The following is a 20,281-nucleotide window of genomic DNA, read 5'->3' on the forward strand; positions in this document are numbered from 1 at the left end:
AGTAGTCGATAATGGCATTTTTTGTGGGCTCAGGTTATCAATTTATCACAATAAAGGATTGTTGCAGAGTTGCAGAACAATTTGAACTCGATTGATTAAAGATCTCTTCATTGCATCTTTGTATCCACTTTTATCAGCTCTATTCATTCGCCGCCATGAATGAAGGGTACAAATGTCCGAGAAACACTCATGAGAGATGAGTAAATCACTCTGAATAAGAAAGGAGGATTGACCCTCGGAAGATTCTCGTGTCTTAGTTAATCGTCAACTAGTTAAAGTGTTCCTCCTAAAGAGTCAAAATAATAAAACAAAAATTGGAAATTTCACAAAAGAAAGTTTTGAGTATGCTGTATCATTAAGAATTCTTGCACATTTTTTTCAGATCTCAGTTTCAAGAAAAAAGATAATGAAATTTGGATGGTTTTGTCACCCCTCCAGCTACAACCTCCGAGGTTACCCCACTCTCAGTCAGGGAAATTTCCATGGCACCCGAAAACATAATGAACTATTGAAGAAAAACTACACGGAGAGAAATTTTTGAAAAAAATTATCCTACCGTTCTATAAAAGTGTATAATGAGTCATCGTTTCCTCATTTCTATCCCAAAATTTAGTAAAAATTAATATATGATGATCAAATTTTATTCTACGTTTGAGAAATTTTATCCTGACGCATAGCAAATTTTACCCTTCCAGTCCAATAATTTTTATGTAGATAACAACGAAAATTCTAGAACGGTTGGTAAATTGTACCCTACCGGTAAAGTAATTTTTATTTTTATCAGAATAAAATTTCTCTAACGTAGAATAAAATGTGATCATCATATATTAATTTTTACTAAACTTCGGAATAGAAATGAGAAAACGATGACTCACGATAAACTTTTATAGAACGGTAGGATAATTTTTATCAAAAATTTCTCTCCGTGTAGTGGGTGATAAATTAAATTTTTCTTGAAAACACGTATAAGTTTCAGATTTTTTTCAGATTTCATAAGAAAGTTATTTGAACAAATGATTCGGAAAATTATGATTTTCGGGACAATTACGCCCTCACGCGCAGGCGCGTGATTCGAATGTCAGTGAGCATCATGGGAAAGGTATGGGTTTGACCATGGAAATGAGAGAGAGAAAACACTCGACGGGTTTACCAACTCGAGACTATATGATGATTTCCCATCGTCGATTTCCCATCGACCTTATCTGTTCTACATCAGTCCAATAGCTATAACAAAGGAACTGGAGTCAGGAAATTGCGCGGTGGAGGTTTTCCTCTATCAGATGACAGAATTCTCCAGACATTCTCATTCATAAACCTCAAAATTTGTCTGTGTTTATTTGTTTATTTGTGTCTCCTTTGTCTGTTCTACTCTCCCAAAAATCAGACTTCTACCTGTATTTTTCATGTAATGTCCTTTATTTCCAACAAACTCGTCAGTCTTCTACATATAATCGTGAAAATCATGGAGCTTAGGATGATAAAGTCAAGGAAACACCCCAATAAATCAAGAAATTTCAATATCTTTTCCCCTCCATTCCCTCTCATATATTATTAATCACAATTTTTACATTTTTAATGATACTGATACATTATGATAACAAAACTAAAGGCAACACTCGACAATAATCATCAATAGGGGTGTTCTTCAGGCTCCTCAATAGGTGTCCCATCTTCCCTGCTGGTCCATATTGGATGACTTCCGTCGCCCTTGCGCTCGACGATTCTCTTGATCGAGTGTTCCCCGGCCTCCTTCAAGTCATAAGCAAGTCCCATCTTCGCCCAAAGGTTGATCCACCACGTACACCTGTTGAAGAAGAAGCTTCCCAATTCGGCAGCTTTGTAGTCCCACGGGAAAGCGTGATGATAGTTGTGCCAGCCCTCGCCGGTGGTCACCATGGAGATGACGCCGTTTTCTGTCGGCCTTATAGTCCTGTAGAATCACAAAACCAAAGCAATGAGACCTTCATACCCCATTTGTTCTCATAATCAACCTAAAGTTTCGTTAATCTTACCTGTCGTAACTGCGATACCCGACAGCATGTGCAAAGCTGTTGACCGAGAACATGATATTGACAACATACGGATACCGTATGAACCATTGGGTGATGATGGCTGGTTTCAGTTCCTGCCCGAAGAAGTAGACCGGAATGAAGACTGGGAGGACGAAGCAGAGGAGGGTCTTGAAGAAGGCGAAGTGTCTGAGAAAGAACAAAGAAAGAATTTACGTCCGTTCCAGGTTGATCCACCTTCTTTGCAAGCAATCGAAAGTCTTTTGATACCTGTCAAAGAAGACAACGACAGGATCAGCCCGCATGTCGTCATAGTTGATGGTCCGTCCCTTCTTGATGACATCAGGATGCTTCTTCATCATCTGCCAGCCGATGTGCGAGAAGAAGAGGCCGCGTTTGCTGTTGTGGGGATCGGCATCGGTGTCAACGTACTTGTGGTGAACCCTGTGTTCCCTCACCCAGTGGGAGATGCGATTCTATCAGACAACAAATGATCAATGCAGAATCAATTCAGATCAGTTTGAAAGAGACGAAATAATCGATGACGTACCTCTCCTGTAGCCAAGAAGAAGATAGCCAAGAATATTCTAAGGGGCGTTTTGGCTTTGTACGACCTGTGACACCAGAGTCTGTGTACACCAGCGGTAATTGACAGCAGATTGAGCTCAGCCATGATGAAAGCTGTCAATTGACGAAAGAGAGGATCAGTATTTATCGAATTGCTTATGTAATTAAGCCTTCTGTTTACTCACCCCATAGCATCAGCCCTTTGTACTGCAGGTACGGAAATGTGAAGAGATAGTAGAACGTTATGAGGTGCCACAGGCCAAAGCCAAAGATATTTGACCAGACGAGATCTGTCTTGAACTGAAACCATCCTTCAGCTTTCTTCTCACCTTTGGCCTGCTTTATGTCATCAAGACCCAGGCCGTTGGGCTCTTTCGTCTTGATGGGCTCGGCAGCCTCAGCTGGAACAGCTCTGTTCTTCAAGTCAGCTGTTCCGAAGGAAAATGAAGGATTCCATCGATTATTGGAGGAGAAATTAACGACCGAAATAGCCCAGAAAATATCAAACTTACAAACTGTCATCCTCTCTGCTGCAGCTTCCTCCGAAGAAGTTGAAAACTCAATGAATCAGAACGATCCGCCGATGTGTCTAAAGCCGGCGGACGAGGAAATGGATAAGAAACGGGCGTTTTATTTTCTTTTATAGTATTAGAAGAGAGGGACTTCGACGCTTGGAAAAAAAAGTGATAACATAGTCGCGATAACGTATGAATACACAGCCACTAATGACATTCCATAGCTGGCCGGCGGTTTGGGTTACCGGTCTCAATGGTATGATAATTTTAATACACGTGTTTAAGACATGTATTTTCAACACATGCCCACTCAAACAAATTGAAAATCCACATGTGTGCATTTGTACGTGTGCGTGTATTCCAAGTTTAGTAGCATCACACCAGCCCTTATCAGTGATAAAAATTTCGAGACAATTAGAATTGCGACGACTCATCGCATTCGATTAGCCGGTGAGTTTAACGAGTTTGACGACAGCGATGAAATCAATTTGAAATAAGTTTTCATGATTTTTAAAGACGAATCGGTTAGTATTTGTCGTCTTGCTAGAACGTATTCGGGGAGAGGGTTGATAAAAATCGTAGATAAAACATTTGAATGAAGATTATTCTTTATCAAAATGATTTGTGATAACAGAACGATGGGCAAGTTGATGGACTTAAACTAAAGAATCACATGGAACTGATTTTTTTTTCATTGATGAGTCTCTGTCGTTGAGAATAAAATTGTCTATCTTTATTCGGATTTTGCGCTGTTGTTGGCTGCTATGTGCTGACTGTAGAGATGATGCGAGCCGTCTCCTCGGCGCTCTGTAATTTTCCGTACGAGATCAGGCGATGCTTCCCTCAAGTCGTACGCCCATCCGATTTTAGCGAATAAATCGAGCCAGGCGGTTGTGGGATTCAGCATTAGATTTCCAAATTCAGCGGCTTTGTAGTCCCATGGGAAGACGTGGTGATAGTTGTGCCAGCCTTCACCGACGCTCACTATGGCCACCATGAAGTTTTCGGTGGGTTTTATCGATCTGGAGGAATGATGAAAAATAACGAAATGCAAAAACAAAGGATGGAAGACGCAAATGAATAATTAAAAATGGCGTTTTACTTGTCATAAGTGCGATAGCCCCATATGTGCGCAAAACTGTTGACTGACCATGTCCCGTTGAGGACAATGGGATACCTGATGAAGAGCTCTGAGATGATGGTTGCTTTCCAATTTTGATTAAATAAGTAAACAGGGATGAGAATTGGTACTATGAAGCAGAAGATTATCTTGAAGAGAGTGAAATGCCTGAAAAAATTATCAACGGAATAGTATCTACTGGTACTCGCATTAATTAATTTCGTGTTGTGTCTGGGGATGATTATCATAACATATTATAATGCCATTAAGATTGGCCAAATTGGACACTTTAGCAATTTTATTAATATGCATAATTCGATTGAGTTATGAATTAAATTGGGAATTGGCTGCCGGATGGAATTTTTCTGACGATGTATTTTCAATTGAATTTAATGATTTATTGAATTCAATACTGCCTTAATGCTGGCAGCCAATATAGTCCCAACGTTGACAGCCAACATTGGCCCAACGTTGGCCGCCAATATTGGCACAACGTTAATAGTTAACATTGTCTCAACGTTGGCAGCCAACATTAGCCCAACGTTCACAGCCAACATTGCCCCAACGTTAATTTTTTTTACCTTCTTCTAAATATTGATTTCAAAATGAATTTTTTCAACAACATATAATGCATACAATACGTTCATTCGGGGTAAAAAAAAGTTTAAAGTGTCCATTTAGCCCCCTGATCCCAAAATAATTACCGATCGACGAACATGACTACAGGATCAGCCTCCACATCACTCATATCTAGACTCCGTCCCCGTCGATGGACCTCGGGATGCTTCTTCATCATCAGCCACCCCACGTGAGAGAACCAAAAGCCTCTTTTAGAATTATGGGGATCCGCATCTGTCTCCGTGTACTTGTGGTGCACTCGGTGATCCCTCACCCAATCGTAGATTGGATTCTACAAATTTATCGGCGAATAAGTGCTACTGATTGTTCTGCATTGAGTGGTCTCGTTGTAAATTTAATCAATTGCCATTACCATTCCCGCAGATGCGTAGAGAATAGCTAGAATAATTCTAAGTGGTAATTTAGCTTTGTAACCTCGATGGGTCCAGAGTCTGTGGGCACCACCGGTCACTCCAAATCCACTTAATTGACACATGACAAATGCTTGAACATAAGAATTTGAGGAATTTTTTTTTCAATGATTTTTAAAAATTTTTTCTTGATTGATTTGAAATGATACAATATTTATATTAATTTTAATAATTTACATTAATTTTCAACTCCTCATATTTTTAATCCTTGATAACTCAAATGCAACACCAAAATTAGAGAAACGAAAAACTTCATTTAGTGAATTATTCTTTGCTCACATTCAATAATTAATTATTAAACATAAGAAATTGAGGAAATTTCATTCCAACTTTTGGATTAATTTAAAATGAATCAATGAATTTAGTTGATCTTGAGCCAGAAATTTTTGTCACACAATAATTTACATTAATTTTCAACTCCTCGTATTTTTAATCCTCGATAAATTAAATGCAACAGCAAAATTAGAGAATAAACACGTCATTTAGGGAATTATTCTCTGTCAACGCACAATAATCAATGATGAAACATAAGAAATTAAGGAAAAAATTTTTCCAACATCTGGATTGATTTAAAATGGATCAATAATTTTATTTGATATCGAGACAAAAATTTGCGTCACACAATTTGCATTAATTTTCCGCTTCTCCAAACTCAGCAGCAAAATTTGAGGAAAAAACACGATTCAATGAATTATTCTCTGCAAACACTTGATAAAGAATAAAATCACCACTTACTCCAGAGGACTAGAACAATTTCCTTCCTATATTCAAAAGTAATCATAAAGTACAGTGACAGTAGGTGGAAGCCAACAATCCCAACGATGTTGGTCCAAATGAGCTCTGTCTCGAATTCAAACCATCGCCTCTCCTTTTTCTTCACCACATCCTCAACACCCTCCTCATCATCCTGATATTTATCCACAATTATCCTCGGATCGACCGCACCAGGCGACATTCTCCAGTTTCCTCTAATCAGATCCCCCGCAAGTGCGAAAAAAAAAATTCACGGAGACCCCAAACACTCGAATCAAACGATGTAATCGCAATGCATCGCAGACAGTTACTGATTTATTATTTTCTGTTTTCTTTGGTCGTCCAGTCAAATACGCTTATACGGCGCATAACTGACCCCAATCCTAGTGCTCACCTGAATTATTTCGTAATGTTTCTTGAGCAAAATTGACACGTGAAAAAAATTCAATTGTTATTGAAATTTATTACTGATTTAATTTTTCATTGACTTTCTTTAGCCCGACTTTTTCAAGTTTGTATTTCTCTATATTTTAAGGAGATGAAGAAGATTCTTTATTTTTGATAATAATTGCACACCATTTCCTTCTATCATGTATAATTCATTGTTTATTTCATTTTATTAAGTTGAATAAGATTTCTTTTCAACTAATTTTGTCAGATTTTCAACTCGGTTGAATGTTATAATCATCATTATTCTTATTATCCCTTTCTTCTATACCACCGATTGTCTTTTTTACAGTTCTATCTCTCCCCTCAGCCCTTCGATAAAATGTTAATAGAAAAATTTTATTTACACATACTTGAATGAATTTGAAACATCACATTTGAAGAAACCATCAGAAAGCTCACTTTCAGGGAAATTCGTGAAAAATTCGAAATTTTTAACAATCATCATAAAAATCAAATCAACCAATATAGCTATCGTAATCATCTTTGAAGCATGATATTCAAAGATATCCCCGGAATTCTGATTTTCAAAAAATACAAAATTTTTGCAAATTTTCAAATAAATCAAAATAATGATTATTGCTATCGCCTTCATCTTCCAACTCGGTTAAAAGGACATCTAAACAAATTTTTTAAGCCATCATTCAATCAATTCAGAACATTTTTTTTAGTTATCGTGGGCCATCCGATTTTCGAAAAAATTCGAAAATTAAAAAACTAATCGATGAATTATATTTTAATCAATGGCGATCGATAGGGCTCAACAATACCTACATTTGAAAACAAAAGATTCAATTCCATTCATTCATTAGCGAACAATCGAACAAAACCTGCGTTACATAAAAACAAAACAACATATTTCTGTTAATATTTTTTTTGTTCTGAATTTGTTCACAAAAAGATTTAAGAAATTAAGGCGTTTGTGTCGTCACTGAACAGACAAACAGAACAGACTCCAATCCATTTCCATAATATCCAGAACATTAGTCACTCCCCAGGGAAATCTTCGCCCAGGGATAATGCCAGAATTATCACCGATATGAAGTAAAAAGCAATTAATGAATGTTTGAAGAAATAGATGATCGGTATCTCGTCGGATCAATCGATCTTCCCATCAAGTGCACATTAACTATTTCTAGGGCTGATGTTCTTGAGGTTTTGACGGTAGACTGTCTGACATTTATCAAACCACACGTGAAGCCACAGCATTATGGCCATAAAAACTCGTGAATTCACCATAATTTTCCTGTTTTTTGTGATTTTAAATGGCAATCAGGGGCAAATGCATCCACCACCATCGCCATTGACACTCCAATTGATGATGGAATACGCCAAGTTCAGATTCTGGGAGCAGATTGTGTTATTTGATGATTTATCGAACGGGAATAGTGAGTTTCTTTCTTAATTCCACTGAATCTTGAGTTTCGTCTGAATAAGAATGGAAAAATCTTGGAGACTATTCGATTTGGCAAAAAATATGTAAAAAGATTTTTTCTAGAGAATTATATTTCCCACAAAAAAGTCTTCTGATGTTTTTTGATAAATGCCATAATTTAAGAGATTTTTCGACTTTTCTCAAGTCAAAAAAATCAATTGTTACAAATCTACTAGTTCATGCTTGGATTTTGATACTTTTTATTGATTTCAATCAGATGAAATTTTATACTATGCAAGACCCCTCATAAGTTGCCTGAGTGATCAAGGAATGAGTATATCAATTCAATCATCACTTACAAATAAACTACCAGAAGCCTTGAATAATTAAAGAGATTTATCTTGATTAATTCCACCAAATCCTGATTTTTGTTCGATTAAAAGTCAAAAAATCCCGAAAACTCTTCGATTTATCGAAAAATGTCATAAAATCTTTTTTGTACAGAATTAAATATCCTCCAAAAAATATTTTCTGATATTTTTCGATAAATCTCATATTTTAAGAGTTTTTTCCACTTTTCTCAAGTCAAAAAAATCAATTGTTACAAATCTACTAGATCATGCTTGGATTTTGATTCTTCTTGTTATTTTAAATCAGATGAAATTTTGTACTATGCAAAACCCCTCAGAAGTTGCCTGAGTGATCAAGGAATGAGTATATCAATTCAATCAACACTTACAAATAAACTACCAGAAGCCCTGAATAATTAAAGACATTTATCTTGATTAATTCCACCAAATCCTGATTTTTGTTCGATTAAAACTTGAAAAATCCCGAAAACTCTTCGATTTATCGAAAAATGTTATAAAACTTTTTTTTTACAGAATTAAATTTACCATAAAAAATATTTTTTGATCTTTTTTGATAAATCTCATAATTTAAGAGATTTTTCGACTTTTCTCAAGCCAAAAAATCAATCGTTACAAATCTACTAGTTTATGGTCGGAACTTGATTCTTTTTATTATTTTAAATCAGATGAAATTTTATACTATGCAAGACCCCTCATAAGTTGCCTGAGTGATCAAGGAATGAGTATATCAATTCAATCAACACTCACAAATAAACTACCAGAAGCCCTGAATATTCGAAGACACAGAGTTGGAGCAATCGTTCTCCTCGATCGATTGAATCACACGTCAGCAGAAAATGTTTTGAAAACAGTATGAATAATAAAAGAATAACCAGTAAGTAACGTGAATTCATTTTTAAGAGAACAATGACTGATTTGTAGGCGTCGAGCAAACGACTGTTTGACTATTATATATCCTGGTTGTTAATAACAACCGACTCCAATGACGCGAGTATCGATCTGATTCTGAGGAATTTGACGATTGGAATCAATTCGGATGTTGTCGTTGCAACCTCAAGTGCCAGTGCTTATAACGTCAGGAAAGAGATATTTAATTACAAGAACAGGTGATTAATTTGCCGCGTTAAACTAATTTATAATTTTGTGGAGTATTTTCACACCACAAAATCACTATCAAAAGTATCAAAAAGTGTATTCTGCTCAAAAATATATTAATAACACGATATAATTCAGAGTCTTTGTGACGAAAATACAATTTTTCTCTCTCAACACATCGACATTTCATTATTTTAAAAAAAAATGTCGAGGAAAATTTTTCGAAGCTCATGAGATTATTTTGCAGACAGTTTCGAGAATACATAAAGACCTACAATTTCAAGTGGGAGAATTCGAATGAAGTAATCCCTGAGAATGTAACGAGAAACCTGGAGTACTCGTTGATGGAAAATCGATCGATATCGTTCTACCTCGTTCACACGTACAAAATAAGGATCAATGACAATTCAAGTCTTGTGGTGGATCCACTGGGATACTGGAATCCTGGAGCTCCGATGCTCAAACTCCCAGTTAGCAGGGCTCAATCGACAATTGGGCTGCATAAAATTCTTCATCGGATCAAATTAATTGAGTGGAAAATTGCTTTCGTTCACAGCAGTCAATATATTTCTGCTAATATGTAGAAAATTTTTAATTTTCTTATGACGATGCATTTTCAGTTGAATTCAATGATTCATTGAATTCAATATTTCCGCGACGTTGGCAAGCCAAAACTGCCCCGAAGTTGGCAAGCCAACATTTCGCCAATGTTGGCGAGCCAACATTGCCCCAACGTTGGCCGCCAACCTTGCTCCAAGGTAGGTGCCCAACATTGCGCCAACGTTGGCAGTCAATATTGTCCCAATGTTGGCAGTCAATATTGTCCCAATGTTGGCAGCCGACATCGCGCCGACATTGCTCCGACGTTGCCCGCCAACGTGGTCCCAACGTTGGCAGCCAATATTATGGCCAACGTTGGCAGCCAACATCGCCCCAACGTTAGAATTTGTTCACCTTTATCCAACCCAAAAAACTGGAAATTTCGGATTTAACGAATACAATGTTTCCATTCAGCACCAAAAATTCTTAAGGATCACGAAAAATTGATGAGTTACATTCAATCGAAGGAGTATAACGCCTTTATGTTCCCCTATTAATCTGAATACAGAAAAAAAAATTAGTATTTTTTTATCCGATAGCGAAAAATTTTATGCAAATCCTGAATCAAGTTGAACTGTAAATTAATTGTCTTCTTGATTGAATGACATGAAAAAAGCGTCTTTTCCCAGATAAATGTCGCCCTCAGGAACAATTTCTTCCGACTCCCCATGATCGTGGGCATTCTGAATGGCACGAGTGACAATCAGAACGGTGAAATAACATCGTATGAGGAGGAACCGAGTGAGGACCAACCAATGAACGATTTTATTGATTTTCTTGCGCACAGTTTGAATGCTAGGTATGTGTACAGTCTGCATTTGTTCATCCTCATTCATATTCTAATGACGAGAAGTACAAATAGAGACGAATGGACACTTTTTACGCGAACAAAAGGCACACGTCAATTCAGCTCCGTTTCGTTGAATTTCTTCATCATAAATTTTTCAACATAACTTTTATGTCTTCATGCTGTAATAAAATGAAGAAAAAACCCCCAGAAAAAATCAACAGAATAATTTCCCTGTTAAATACTACATCAATCAATTTTTCTGTCAATATTGGAATAGATATTCAAATAGTGGCGAAAATATTTCCTATAAATTTTTTTTGAAATTTGAAAAAAAAATCTAAAATTGCGATTTCGTCCGATGAAAGTCTAGACACATTTTACCCAGAATTTTTTAGAAGAATGGACATCAATTGATTTTTTCTCTTGAAATAAATTTCCCAAATTCTCAATTCTTCAGAAACCAATTTGCCAAGTTCTTGTTTCTGGCATTTTTCAATAAAATGGAGAGAAAACCCCCCCAAAAAAATGAACAGAATAATTTACCTATAAAATACTACGCCAATCAATTTTTCTGTCGAATAATTTTTTAAGATTGAAAAAAAATCTAAATTGCCGATTTCGTCCGATAAAAGTCTAAAAACTTTTGATCCAGAATTTTATACAAAAATGGACATCGATTGTTTTTTTTTCTTGAAATGAATTTCCCAAATTGTCAATTCCTCAGAAATAAGTTTCCCAAGTTCTTATTTCTCACATTTTTCAATGAAAAGTAGAGAAACATTCCCGGAAAAAATCAACAAAATAATTTCCATGTAAAATACTACATCAGTCAACTTTTCTGTCATTTTTTTTAAATTGAAAAAAAATCTAAACTGACGATTTCGTCCGCTGAAAGTCTAGAAACATTTTATACAAAACTGGACATCAATTGATTCTTTTTTCTTTAAATAAATTTCCCAAATTCTTATTCCTTGCATTTTTCAATAAAATGTAGGCAAACACCTCCAAAAAAATTCAACACAATAATTTCCACCCAAAAATCGACATCAATCTACTTCCCTCCATAAAAAAATCAGAATAAACATTGAAAAAAAATTGTGCGATAAATTCCCATAATAATTTTCATTCACAAAAAAATCTCAAGTCTCCATTTTGCCCCGCAAAAGCTTAGAAATAGTGCCGCACGAGAAACTGGGTACCCTGACTAACAAAGTCTGGAGCAATCTTCTGGGTGACGTGTACACCGGAGCTGTGGACATTGGGCTCGGTTACATCACAACAAACGAAGACCGCCGCCGAGACATGAGCTTCACTCATCCTCTGATACGTTACACGTACGTCTGATTTTCGTGTTTGCAAATTGACTTGCAAAGTAGAAAATTGGACGAGCCGAGGGGGCGGGGAGGGGGGGGGGAAGTATTGACATAATGATCTGAGGATTGAATAAACCAATTTACAGGAGAAACATCTACATACGACCACCAGAGTCTGGCACAATGAGGGACATATTTCTTCAGCCTTTCAACAATCATTTGCTCCTTTGTGTTGCACTCATGCAGTTTTTTATTATTGTCACCATTGGCTCGATCAATTATGCGGCTAATAATGTACTCAGCAAGCGGAAGGGGAGGCAGACTGGCATTGGGGAGGCCACATTGTGGTGTACTAGTATTATGTGCATGCAAGGTAGATATTTGCGTTCATGGGGTCGAGTCGAATTTGAGAATTGTTAATCGTCAGTAGCTCGACGACGGCTGGGTGAAATTCGCCGATTTTTAATTTATTTTGAAGATATTTTTTCGAGCTTTAAAATGAATTTTGATTTATTGAAATCGCATCATTTGTTCGGGAGATATTGATGATTAAAGAGGGGACGATTTACATCGTCTTCCTGGAGACGATGAAATCGTCTTTTTTTCAATCGCCAATAACTTGGCATTGGCAGAGTGAAATTTCTCACCTTTCTTTCATTTTTAAGTTATTTTTTCGAGCTTGAAAATGAATTTTGATTCAGTGAAATCGCATCATTCGTTCGAGAGATATTAATGATTGAAGAAAGATGAATTTTATATCGTCTTCCTGAAGACGATGAAATGGTTTTCTTTTCAATCGCCAATAACTTGGGATTGGCAGAGTGAATTTTGCCAACTTTTTTTCGTTTTGAAGATATTTTTTCAAGCTTTAAAATGCGCTCTGACATATTCAAATCGGATCATTGGATCGCGCGGAATTGATAATTTAAAAAATTCGAACTTCGAAATTCTTCTTCATATTCAAATATTAAATATTCGAATTAAATATACTGCATTCTCAGGCTCTCCTTGGAACCCGTCCACCCTCTCCGGTAAAACCGCTCTCTTAGCAAGCCTAATATTCGCCCTCGTGACGTACAACGCATACGCAGGCTTCATCACCTCGATTTTATCGGTCCAAGCGACGGGTATAAAAACCCTGGACGATCTCCTGCACAATAATTTCAAGCTGGGGTACAGCGATGTGGACGATGAGTACATGCGAGTAGGTTATCGTATCAAGTACTTGTAGATTCGATATTCCTTTTTCCAATTAATTTTTCATAATCATTCTCATTGCAAAACGCAATACGACCGATGAGAATCATATGTCCCAATTTATCAGCTGTTAAATTTTCCTGTTACAATAAATGATTTGCTCATGTTCTAATTCCTATGCTCACTGAATAAGATTTCAATCACAATGACAATTCAATTCCTTCTAGAACACACTTTAGAGTTTGAATTTCTGGAGTTCAATGTTTGTTGATACTCTGGTGAAAGTGCGTGTCCACACTGTTATCAATTTTTAGCTAGTTCACACGATAATTCAATTAATCTATTGTTCATCTCATCAATATAATTCCGTGCTTAGAATATTGTCATCTCGTGTTATCAGCACCAAACTAAAAATTAAAACTTCATTTGGAATATTGAGTCACAGCTTCTTTTCATTCACATCAGAAATTTGGTATTTGGATATTAATATTATTTGTTCAAAGTGAAAAATCGATCATCATTTTCACTATATTGCATTCAGATTCTCCTATCCTTAACGTAAAAAATGTGAGATAATCTCATAATTCTAGCTATTAATTCTAATCAACTTTGTTCGAAGAAAACCTTAGTAACCGCAATATTAAGAAAGTTGAATTATTCTGTTTTCCTCTGGGCTAAATGATTTGGACAATTATGATTCGTTTATTCGTGTTTCATACACTGGTATTCAATTCTCTTTTGTTTGTTTATAATCATTCTCATTGCAAAAAGCAATACGATCGATGAGAATCATATGTCCCAATTTATCAGCTGTTAAATTTTCCTGTTACAATAAATGATTGCTCATGTTCTAATTCCTATGCTCACTGAATAAGATTTCAATCACAATGACAATTCAATTCCTTCTAGAACACACTTTGGAGTTTGAATTTCTGAAGTTCAATGTTTGTTGATACTCTGGTGAAAGTGCGTGTCTACACTGTTATCAATGTTTAGCTAGTTCACACGATAATTCAATTAATCTATTGTTCATCTCATCAATATAATTCCGTGCTTAGAATATTGTCATCTCGTGTTATCAGCACCAAATTAAAAATTAAAACTTCATTTGGAATATTGAGTCACAGCTTCTTTTCATTCACATCAGAAATTTTGTATTTGGATATTAATATTATTTGTTCAAAGTGAAAAAATCGATCATCATTTTCACTATATTGCATTCAGATTCTCCTATCCTTAACGTCAAAAATGTGAGATAATCTCATAATTCTAGCTATTAATTCTAATCAACTTTGTTCGACGAAAACCTTAGTAACCGCAATATTAAGAAAGTTGAATTATTCTGTTTTCCTCTGGGCTAAATGATTTGGACAATTATGATTCGTTTATTCGTGTTTCATACACTGGTATTCAATTCTCTTTTGTTTGTTTATAATCATTCTCATTGCAAAAAGCAATACGATCGATGAGAATCATATGTCCCAATTTATCAGCTGTTAAATTTTCCTGTTACAATAAATGATTGCTCATGTTCTAATTCCTATGCTCACTGAATAAGATTTCAATCACAATGACAATTCAATTCCTTCTAGAACACACTTTGGAGTTTGAATTTCTGAAGTTCAATGTTTGTTGATACTCTGGTGAAAGTGCGTGTCTACACTGTTATCAATGTTTAGCTAGTTCACACGATAATTCAATTAATCTATTGTTCATCTCATCAATATAATTCCGTGCTTAGAATATTGTCATCTCGTGTTATCAGCACCAAATTAAAAATTAAAACTTCATTTGGAATATTGAGTCACAGCTTCTTTTCATTCACATCAGAAATTTCGTATTTGGATATTAATATTATTTGTTCAAAGTGAAAAAATCGATCATCATTTTCACTATATTGCATTCAATTCTCCTATCCTTAACGTCAAAAATGTGAGATAATCTCATAATTCTAGCTATTAATTCTAATCAACTTTGTTCGAAGAAAACCTTAGTAACCGCAATATTAAGAAAGTTGAATTATTCTGTTTTCCTCTGGGCTAAATGATTTGGACAATTATGATTCATTTATTCATGTTTCATGGATTTTAGAAAGGGTAAATAATCGATCTCCACTCGCAATAACTCACAGATCATTCGATTATTCTAGAACGCGAATGACAGTGCGTTGCGTCAATTGTATATCAAGGCGTTCAACGGACGTGAGTCACGATTGAGCACCAGCAAGGGTCTCCAGAGGGCTGTGGGGGGGAGGTATGGGTTCTTCGCGAGTGCCACCCTAGCCCGACGGGCCCTCAGAACGTCTCTGATACACGAGAGATGCTTGCTCAAAGAAATTGAGATTGAACACACTTTTACGACCGTTGCATTGCCCATGGCACAGTACAGCCCTTACGAGAAGATAATTAATTTGAGGTATTAATAATAATAATGATGATGATGATGTTGAGAATGTGGTAGACCCAGAGAAGTGATTGTCTCTATATATTATAAATATCCAAATCGACTTCTGATGATAAAAATTTGGTACTCGAAATTGAGACTCCACATTTAAGGGTCACAAGGGTCAAAATAAGAGTCATAAAGGTCAGAATAACGGTCCGCATAAAGGTCGTCACAAGGGTCAAAATAAAGATCCAAATCAGGGTCACAAGGGTCAGATGAAAGGTCCAAATAAGGGTAAAAAGGGTCTGAATAAAGGTAACTAGGATCTAAATAAGGGTCACAAGGGTCAAAATAAGGGTCAGAAAGGTCAGAATAAGGGTCCGAATAGAGGTCACAAGGGTCAAAATAAAGATCCAAATAAGGGTCACAAGGGTCAGATTAAAGGTCCAAATAAGGGTTAAAACGGTCTAAATAAAGGTAACTAGGATCTAAATAAGGGTCACAAGGGTCAGAATGGTCAGAATAAGGGTCCGAATAAAGGTCGTCTCAAGGGTCAAAATAAAGATCCAAATCAGGGTCACAAGGGTCAGCTTAAAGGTCCAAATAAGGGTAAGAAGGGTCTAAATAAGGGTCACAAGGATCAGATTAAGGGTTATAAAGTTCAGAGTAAGGATCCGAAAAAAGCCCGTCACAAGGGTCAAAATAAAGGTCCTAATCAGGGTCACAAGGGTCAGATTAAGGGTCCAAATAAGGGTAAGAAGGATCTAAATAAAGGTAACAAGGGTCTAAATAAGGGTCACAAGGGTCAGAATAACTGTCATGGGGATCATATGGGGTTTGGCGAGCGGAGCGAGTGAATTTAATAAAATCATTCACACATTAAAATACTTATTTACGTTAAAACAACTATGAATTTCATGCTGATAAAGAGAAAATAATTATCATGTTCCGGTAAAGATGATTTATTGACACAAATCATTTCTCTGGGTAAAATTAGCTATCACTTATTCGCAATTAAAAATCATTCACTCTGTCTAGTATATTAAAAATGGATGAGCGCGGGGTTATCGACAAAATCCGACAGAGAATGCTGCCTGATATGCCAAGGTGCCAAGATGCTACGACCTTTCACAGTGCTAGAATTGCAGATGTTTACTCAGCATTTATCATCCTCGCCATTGGTATCATCACATCACTCTTCCTGGGAGTGATAGAGCGCCTTTGGAATCAGCGGAAAATGTTTCTCGCTAAGATCATCGGAAGGGTCACTTCCCGGAAGAGCGTCGAGGCCCCGAAAAATCACTCAGTGAATCATAATTTTCACGGGGCTTCAGTCACTTGGTGGAGACATTCCGTGGGAAAAAATTCTAGATTGCATCAGGGAAAACGGTTTCATAGAGCTTTTAAGCTCGGAACTTTCCCATTTCATCATTGAATATTTCCTGTGCATTCTCTTTTGATTTCGTTTATTCAATTCAATTATTTTATTGAATCATTAACTTCATTTATCGTGAAGAAAGTAGATGAAAAATGTATCCAAATCATTACGGACTTTCTGATCACATGCAAAACCAATATTTTCAGTTTTTTAATTTTTCAACTAAATTGCGTGGAAAAAATTTGAAAAAATTCATACCCAGTGTTATCTAAATTAAATCTCGCAAAATATTGATATTTTTTCAAACATTTCCCTCTTATGAATCAATAATAAAACTTGTTTGCAAAACGGTGGATTATTTTTTATGAGGTGTCACAAAAATTATTGATTTTTTCACATCTAATGAAAAAAAATCCAGATTTTAATCTGTGATTACAATGGAAATTTTGATTTTCACATAAGACACTGGGTTAAATCCTGATTTTTAAGCATTTCTTCTTTGAAAAACCAAAACGATAAATTGAGAAAAAGATTAGAATTCCGAATGTAACCGAGTTTTCTGCAATTTTTTTGCAGTTTTCAATAATCTTTGAATTTACTGTAAGGGTAGAGCTACTTTAAAACATTGTTTAAAAAGCCATATGTTTATATTTATAATTCTTATTTATCAATTTTTATAGCTGTATAAACCAACCGGTTTTGTGATGAATAATAAAAAAAAATTGATAGATATTTATTCATTCATTGATGCTACTTTTAGTTTTACATCTTGAAAAAAAAAAAATAATAATAATTTACTTCATTTTCCATGTCGAAAAAAATAAAAAATTGAGAAATGTTGGGTTTTTATGTCAAGGAATGAATATTCCTCGGCAGTCTCTCGATGCTCCCATCTTCCCGTGGCAAAAAATGTCCCGTAAATCGGCATTACGAGTCTTACATCGGTCCCTCAGATATTTCAACAGATGTTCTTGTTCGATTGAACTGAAAATCTCCTCGCATTTGTCTTTCAATCTAAAAAATACATGAATAGGGAGAAAATTATGACTATTTTGGATGGAAAAACATTACTTTTGTGGCCACAGCCCATCACCAGTGGATTTAATGACGACTGAACCCGGCACGTTGTCCCCAATGTATCTTCTCCCACGAACTTCCCTCAATCTGAATCTAAATAAAAGAGGAAAAATTACAGGTTCAAATAAAAATTAATAATTATTCGTTTTTAGTTGATTTTATTCTCTGAAATAATTCATAATTTCAATGACTAAAATCCACAGTGAATTGGTAAAGCAGAGTAAATAAACAGAATGAAGGAATTAATATTCTCACTGAATATTTCATAATTAAATGAAGATATCGAGATTATGACCCTTTTTTCACCTAGACCTCATGAAAATTTTACTATTCTTTTATACTTTTGTAGTCGAACAGAGCTTTCATAGGAGCCCCATTTGACCCCAAGTTTCCAAACATTTTACAATAATTTTTTTATTTAAACTTTGCAGGTCTGAATTTGAATCTCGATATTGAACCGTTACAAAACATTTTAAAAATCTGAAAAAAACAAATTTTAATCAATTTTTGAAAATTAAGAGCATTTTTTTATAAATAATTTATAAGCAATAATTTTTCCACCATAAAAATCGTTCGGAATCGTAACAAATTTATTCATATTCAAAATTTTACCAGAAATCGATTTCATGCCTGAAAAAATTAGATTTGCGAAAGTTTAAACAATTTCAATTATCTGTTTATAAACAACGAATTGAATTTATTTAATTCATATTTTTACCACCTGTTATAAAATATATACCTGTAATAATAATAATAATAATAATAATAATAATAATAATACTAATAATAATAATTAACTGGAATAATTATAAAACTGAAAAATCAATTATTTGAAATAATATTTTTTTTTCTTTTTCCACAAGTGTCGAACCCTATTTTTCATCATAATGTGTAAATTTCACTTTACGCACAGGTCATCAAATAGTATATTTCAAGGCGAGTGCCATGGGATTTTTTATTCGCGTAGAGTTGGCGTCCGAGTTGAAGGCGAGGACTGGCCAACTACGCGAGAAAAAAATCCCACGACACTAGTCGTGAACGATATTTTTCCACAGTGATTTTCACTTTTATGAGTTTGGGGAAGGGCCAATATCAATCCCCGGACGAGTAAAAGTGAAGGTCAGTACGGTAAAAGATACTTGGATATCCTTAATTAAATTTAAAAAAAAAACGAATTATTTAAATGGAAAATTAAATAATTCTGCTCAACATCTCTTTAATCTTTACCCCGAGAAAGAATCTGCACAAAATGTCCCCATCCTGACCTCAGCTTCCGCACTTATAATGTATCGATTACATGATATCGCCTCGTGCAACGCAACCAGACTTTTATTAATCTAAAAATAATGACAATAAAAAATTGATAAAAATGCTAAAAGCGCAATATCTAGCGCACATTGTCTTCCATCACCCCTGACCTTATCAGCGATTGCAATACAGAGGCCACATTTCACGCAGGCCGATGAGAAAACCACGTGCAGCTGATCCTGACTTTCGTCATACGGAATTTTCTGCACAACTCCGATGCCCATGACCCCGCAATTGTACTCCTTTCCAATGGAATTCCTCACTTCTTTCGGATTAATTCCGTCGACTCCGGCAGATTTCGTCCACGCGCATGACTTTGAATCGTGCCACGTTATTCTCGACTTTCCGTAACCCGTCACTTGAGAATTTATTGCGAATAAAAAGAAGAAATGGAAGAGAATGATCATCTTGAAGAGGATCGAGCAAAATATTGATTCAAAAAATTGAAGATCTGTACCGACTGTTGGTAACTACCAATTTTCGGGTTTGGGGTTGCGGTTTTCATGAAGACAATCGTCTTGCGTCGAATTTTTATGAAGCCCGCCTTACCAATAAAAGAGAATTGAATACCATTCTATGAAACATGAATAAACGAATCCTAAATGTCCAAATCATTTAGGTCAGAGGAAAATAGAATAATTCAACTTTCTTAATATTGCGTTTACTGAGGTTTTCTTCGAACAAAGTTGATTAGAATTAATAGCTAGAATTATGAGATTATCTCACATTTTTGACGTTAAGGATAGGAGAATCTGAATGCAATATAGTGAAAATGATGATCGATTTTTTCACTTTGAACAAATAATATTAATATCCAAATACAAAATTTCTGATGTGAATAAAAAGAAGCTGCGACTCAATATTCCAAATGAAGTTTTAAGTTTTAATTTGGTGCTGATAACACGAGATGACAATATTCTAAGCACGGAATT

At 35.5% G+C, this 20,281-nt stretch overlaps 4 protein-coding genes across 5 annotated transcripts; 1 reads left to right on the plus strand and 3 right to left on the minus strand.

Annotated features, from left to right (window-relative positions):
• Positions 1-1,503: 1,503 nt before the first annotated feature.
• Positions 1,504-3,181, minus strand: LOC107040685 (acyl-CoA Delta(11) desaturase). Its single transcript, XM_029126280.1, has 6 exons — positions 3,089-3,181; positions 2,762-3,004; positions 2,560-2,690; positions 2,280-2,485; positions 2,013-2,198; positions 1,504-1,930 (listed from the first exon to the last, which is right to left on the minus strand). The coding sequence occupies exons 1-6, from the start codon at positions 3,096-3,098 to the stop codon at positions 1,630-1,632; spliced, it is 1,077 nt and encodes a 358-aa protein (XP_028982113.1). The 5' UTR covers positions 3,099-3,181; the 3' UTR covers positions 1,504-1,629.
• Positions 3,182-3,704: 523 nt separating this feature from the next.
• Positions 3,705-6,302, minus strand: LOC114841047 ((11Z)-hexadec-11-enoyl-CoA conjugase-like). Of its 2 annotated transcripts, none has more exons than XM_029126282.1 (5): positions 5,996-6,302; positions 5,203-5,228; positions 4,916-5,121; positions 4,194-4,379; positions 3,705-4,113 (listed from the first exon to the last, which is right to left on the minus strand). In XM_029126282.1, the coding sequence occupies exons 1-5, from the start codon at positions 6,213-6,215 to the stop codon at positions 3,825-3,827; spliced, it is 927 nt and encodes a 308-aa protein (XP_028982115.1). In that variant the 5' UTR covers positions 6,216-6,302; the 3' UTR covers positions 3,705-3,824. The 2 variants fall into 2 exon arrangements, with proteins under 2 accessions (XP_028982115.1, XP_028982114.1); XM_029126281.1 differs by having other exon boundaries at positions 5,203-5,333.
• A 1,301-nt stretch (positions 6,303-7,603) lies between these two features.
• LOC107040710 (glutamate receptor 1) lies at positions 7,604-17,212 on the plus strand. Its single transcript, XM_029126283.1, has 10 exons — positions 7,604-7,848; positions 8,872-9,056; positions 9,128-9,312; positions 9,549-9,771; positions 10,531-10,700; positions 11,858-12,025; positions 12,151-12,377; positions 13,006-13,208; positions 15,351-15,616; positions 16,625-17,212. The coding sequence occupies exons 1-10, from the start codon at positions 7,671-7,673 to the stop codon at positions 17,019-17,021; spliced, it is 2,202 nt and encodes a 733-aa protein (XP_028982116.1). The 5' UTR covers positions 7,604-7,670; the 3' UTR covers positions 17,022-17,212.
• Positions 17,213-17,585: 373 nt separating this feature from the next.
• Positions 17,586-19,756, minus strand: LOC107040686. The gene is made up of 4 exons (XM_015260880.2): positions 19,460-19,756; positions 19,269-19,378; positions 18,036-18,134; positions 17,586-17,978 (listed from the first exon to the last, which is right to left on the minus strand). The coding sequence occupies exons 1-4, from the start codon at positions 19,754-19,756 to the stop codon at positions 17,816-17,818; spliced, it is 669 nt and encodes a 222-aa protein (XP_015116366.1). The 3' UTR covers positions 17,586-17,815.
• Positions 19,757-20,281: the final 525 nt, after the last annotated feature.

Source organism: Diachasma alloeum, unplaced genomic scaffold, assembly GCF_001412515.2.
Source record: "Diachasma alloeum isolate Michigan unplaced genomic scaffold, Dall2.0 Dall_scaffold_00340, whole genome shotgun sequence".
Taxonomy (NCBI): domain Eukaryota; kingdom Metazoa; phylum Arthropoda; class Insecta; order Hymenoptera; family Braconidae; genus Diachasma; species Diachasma alloeum.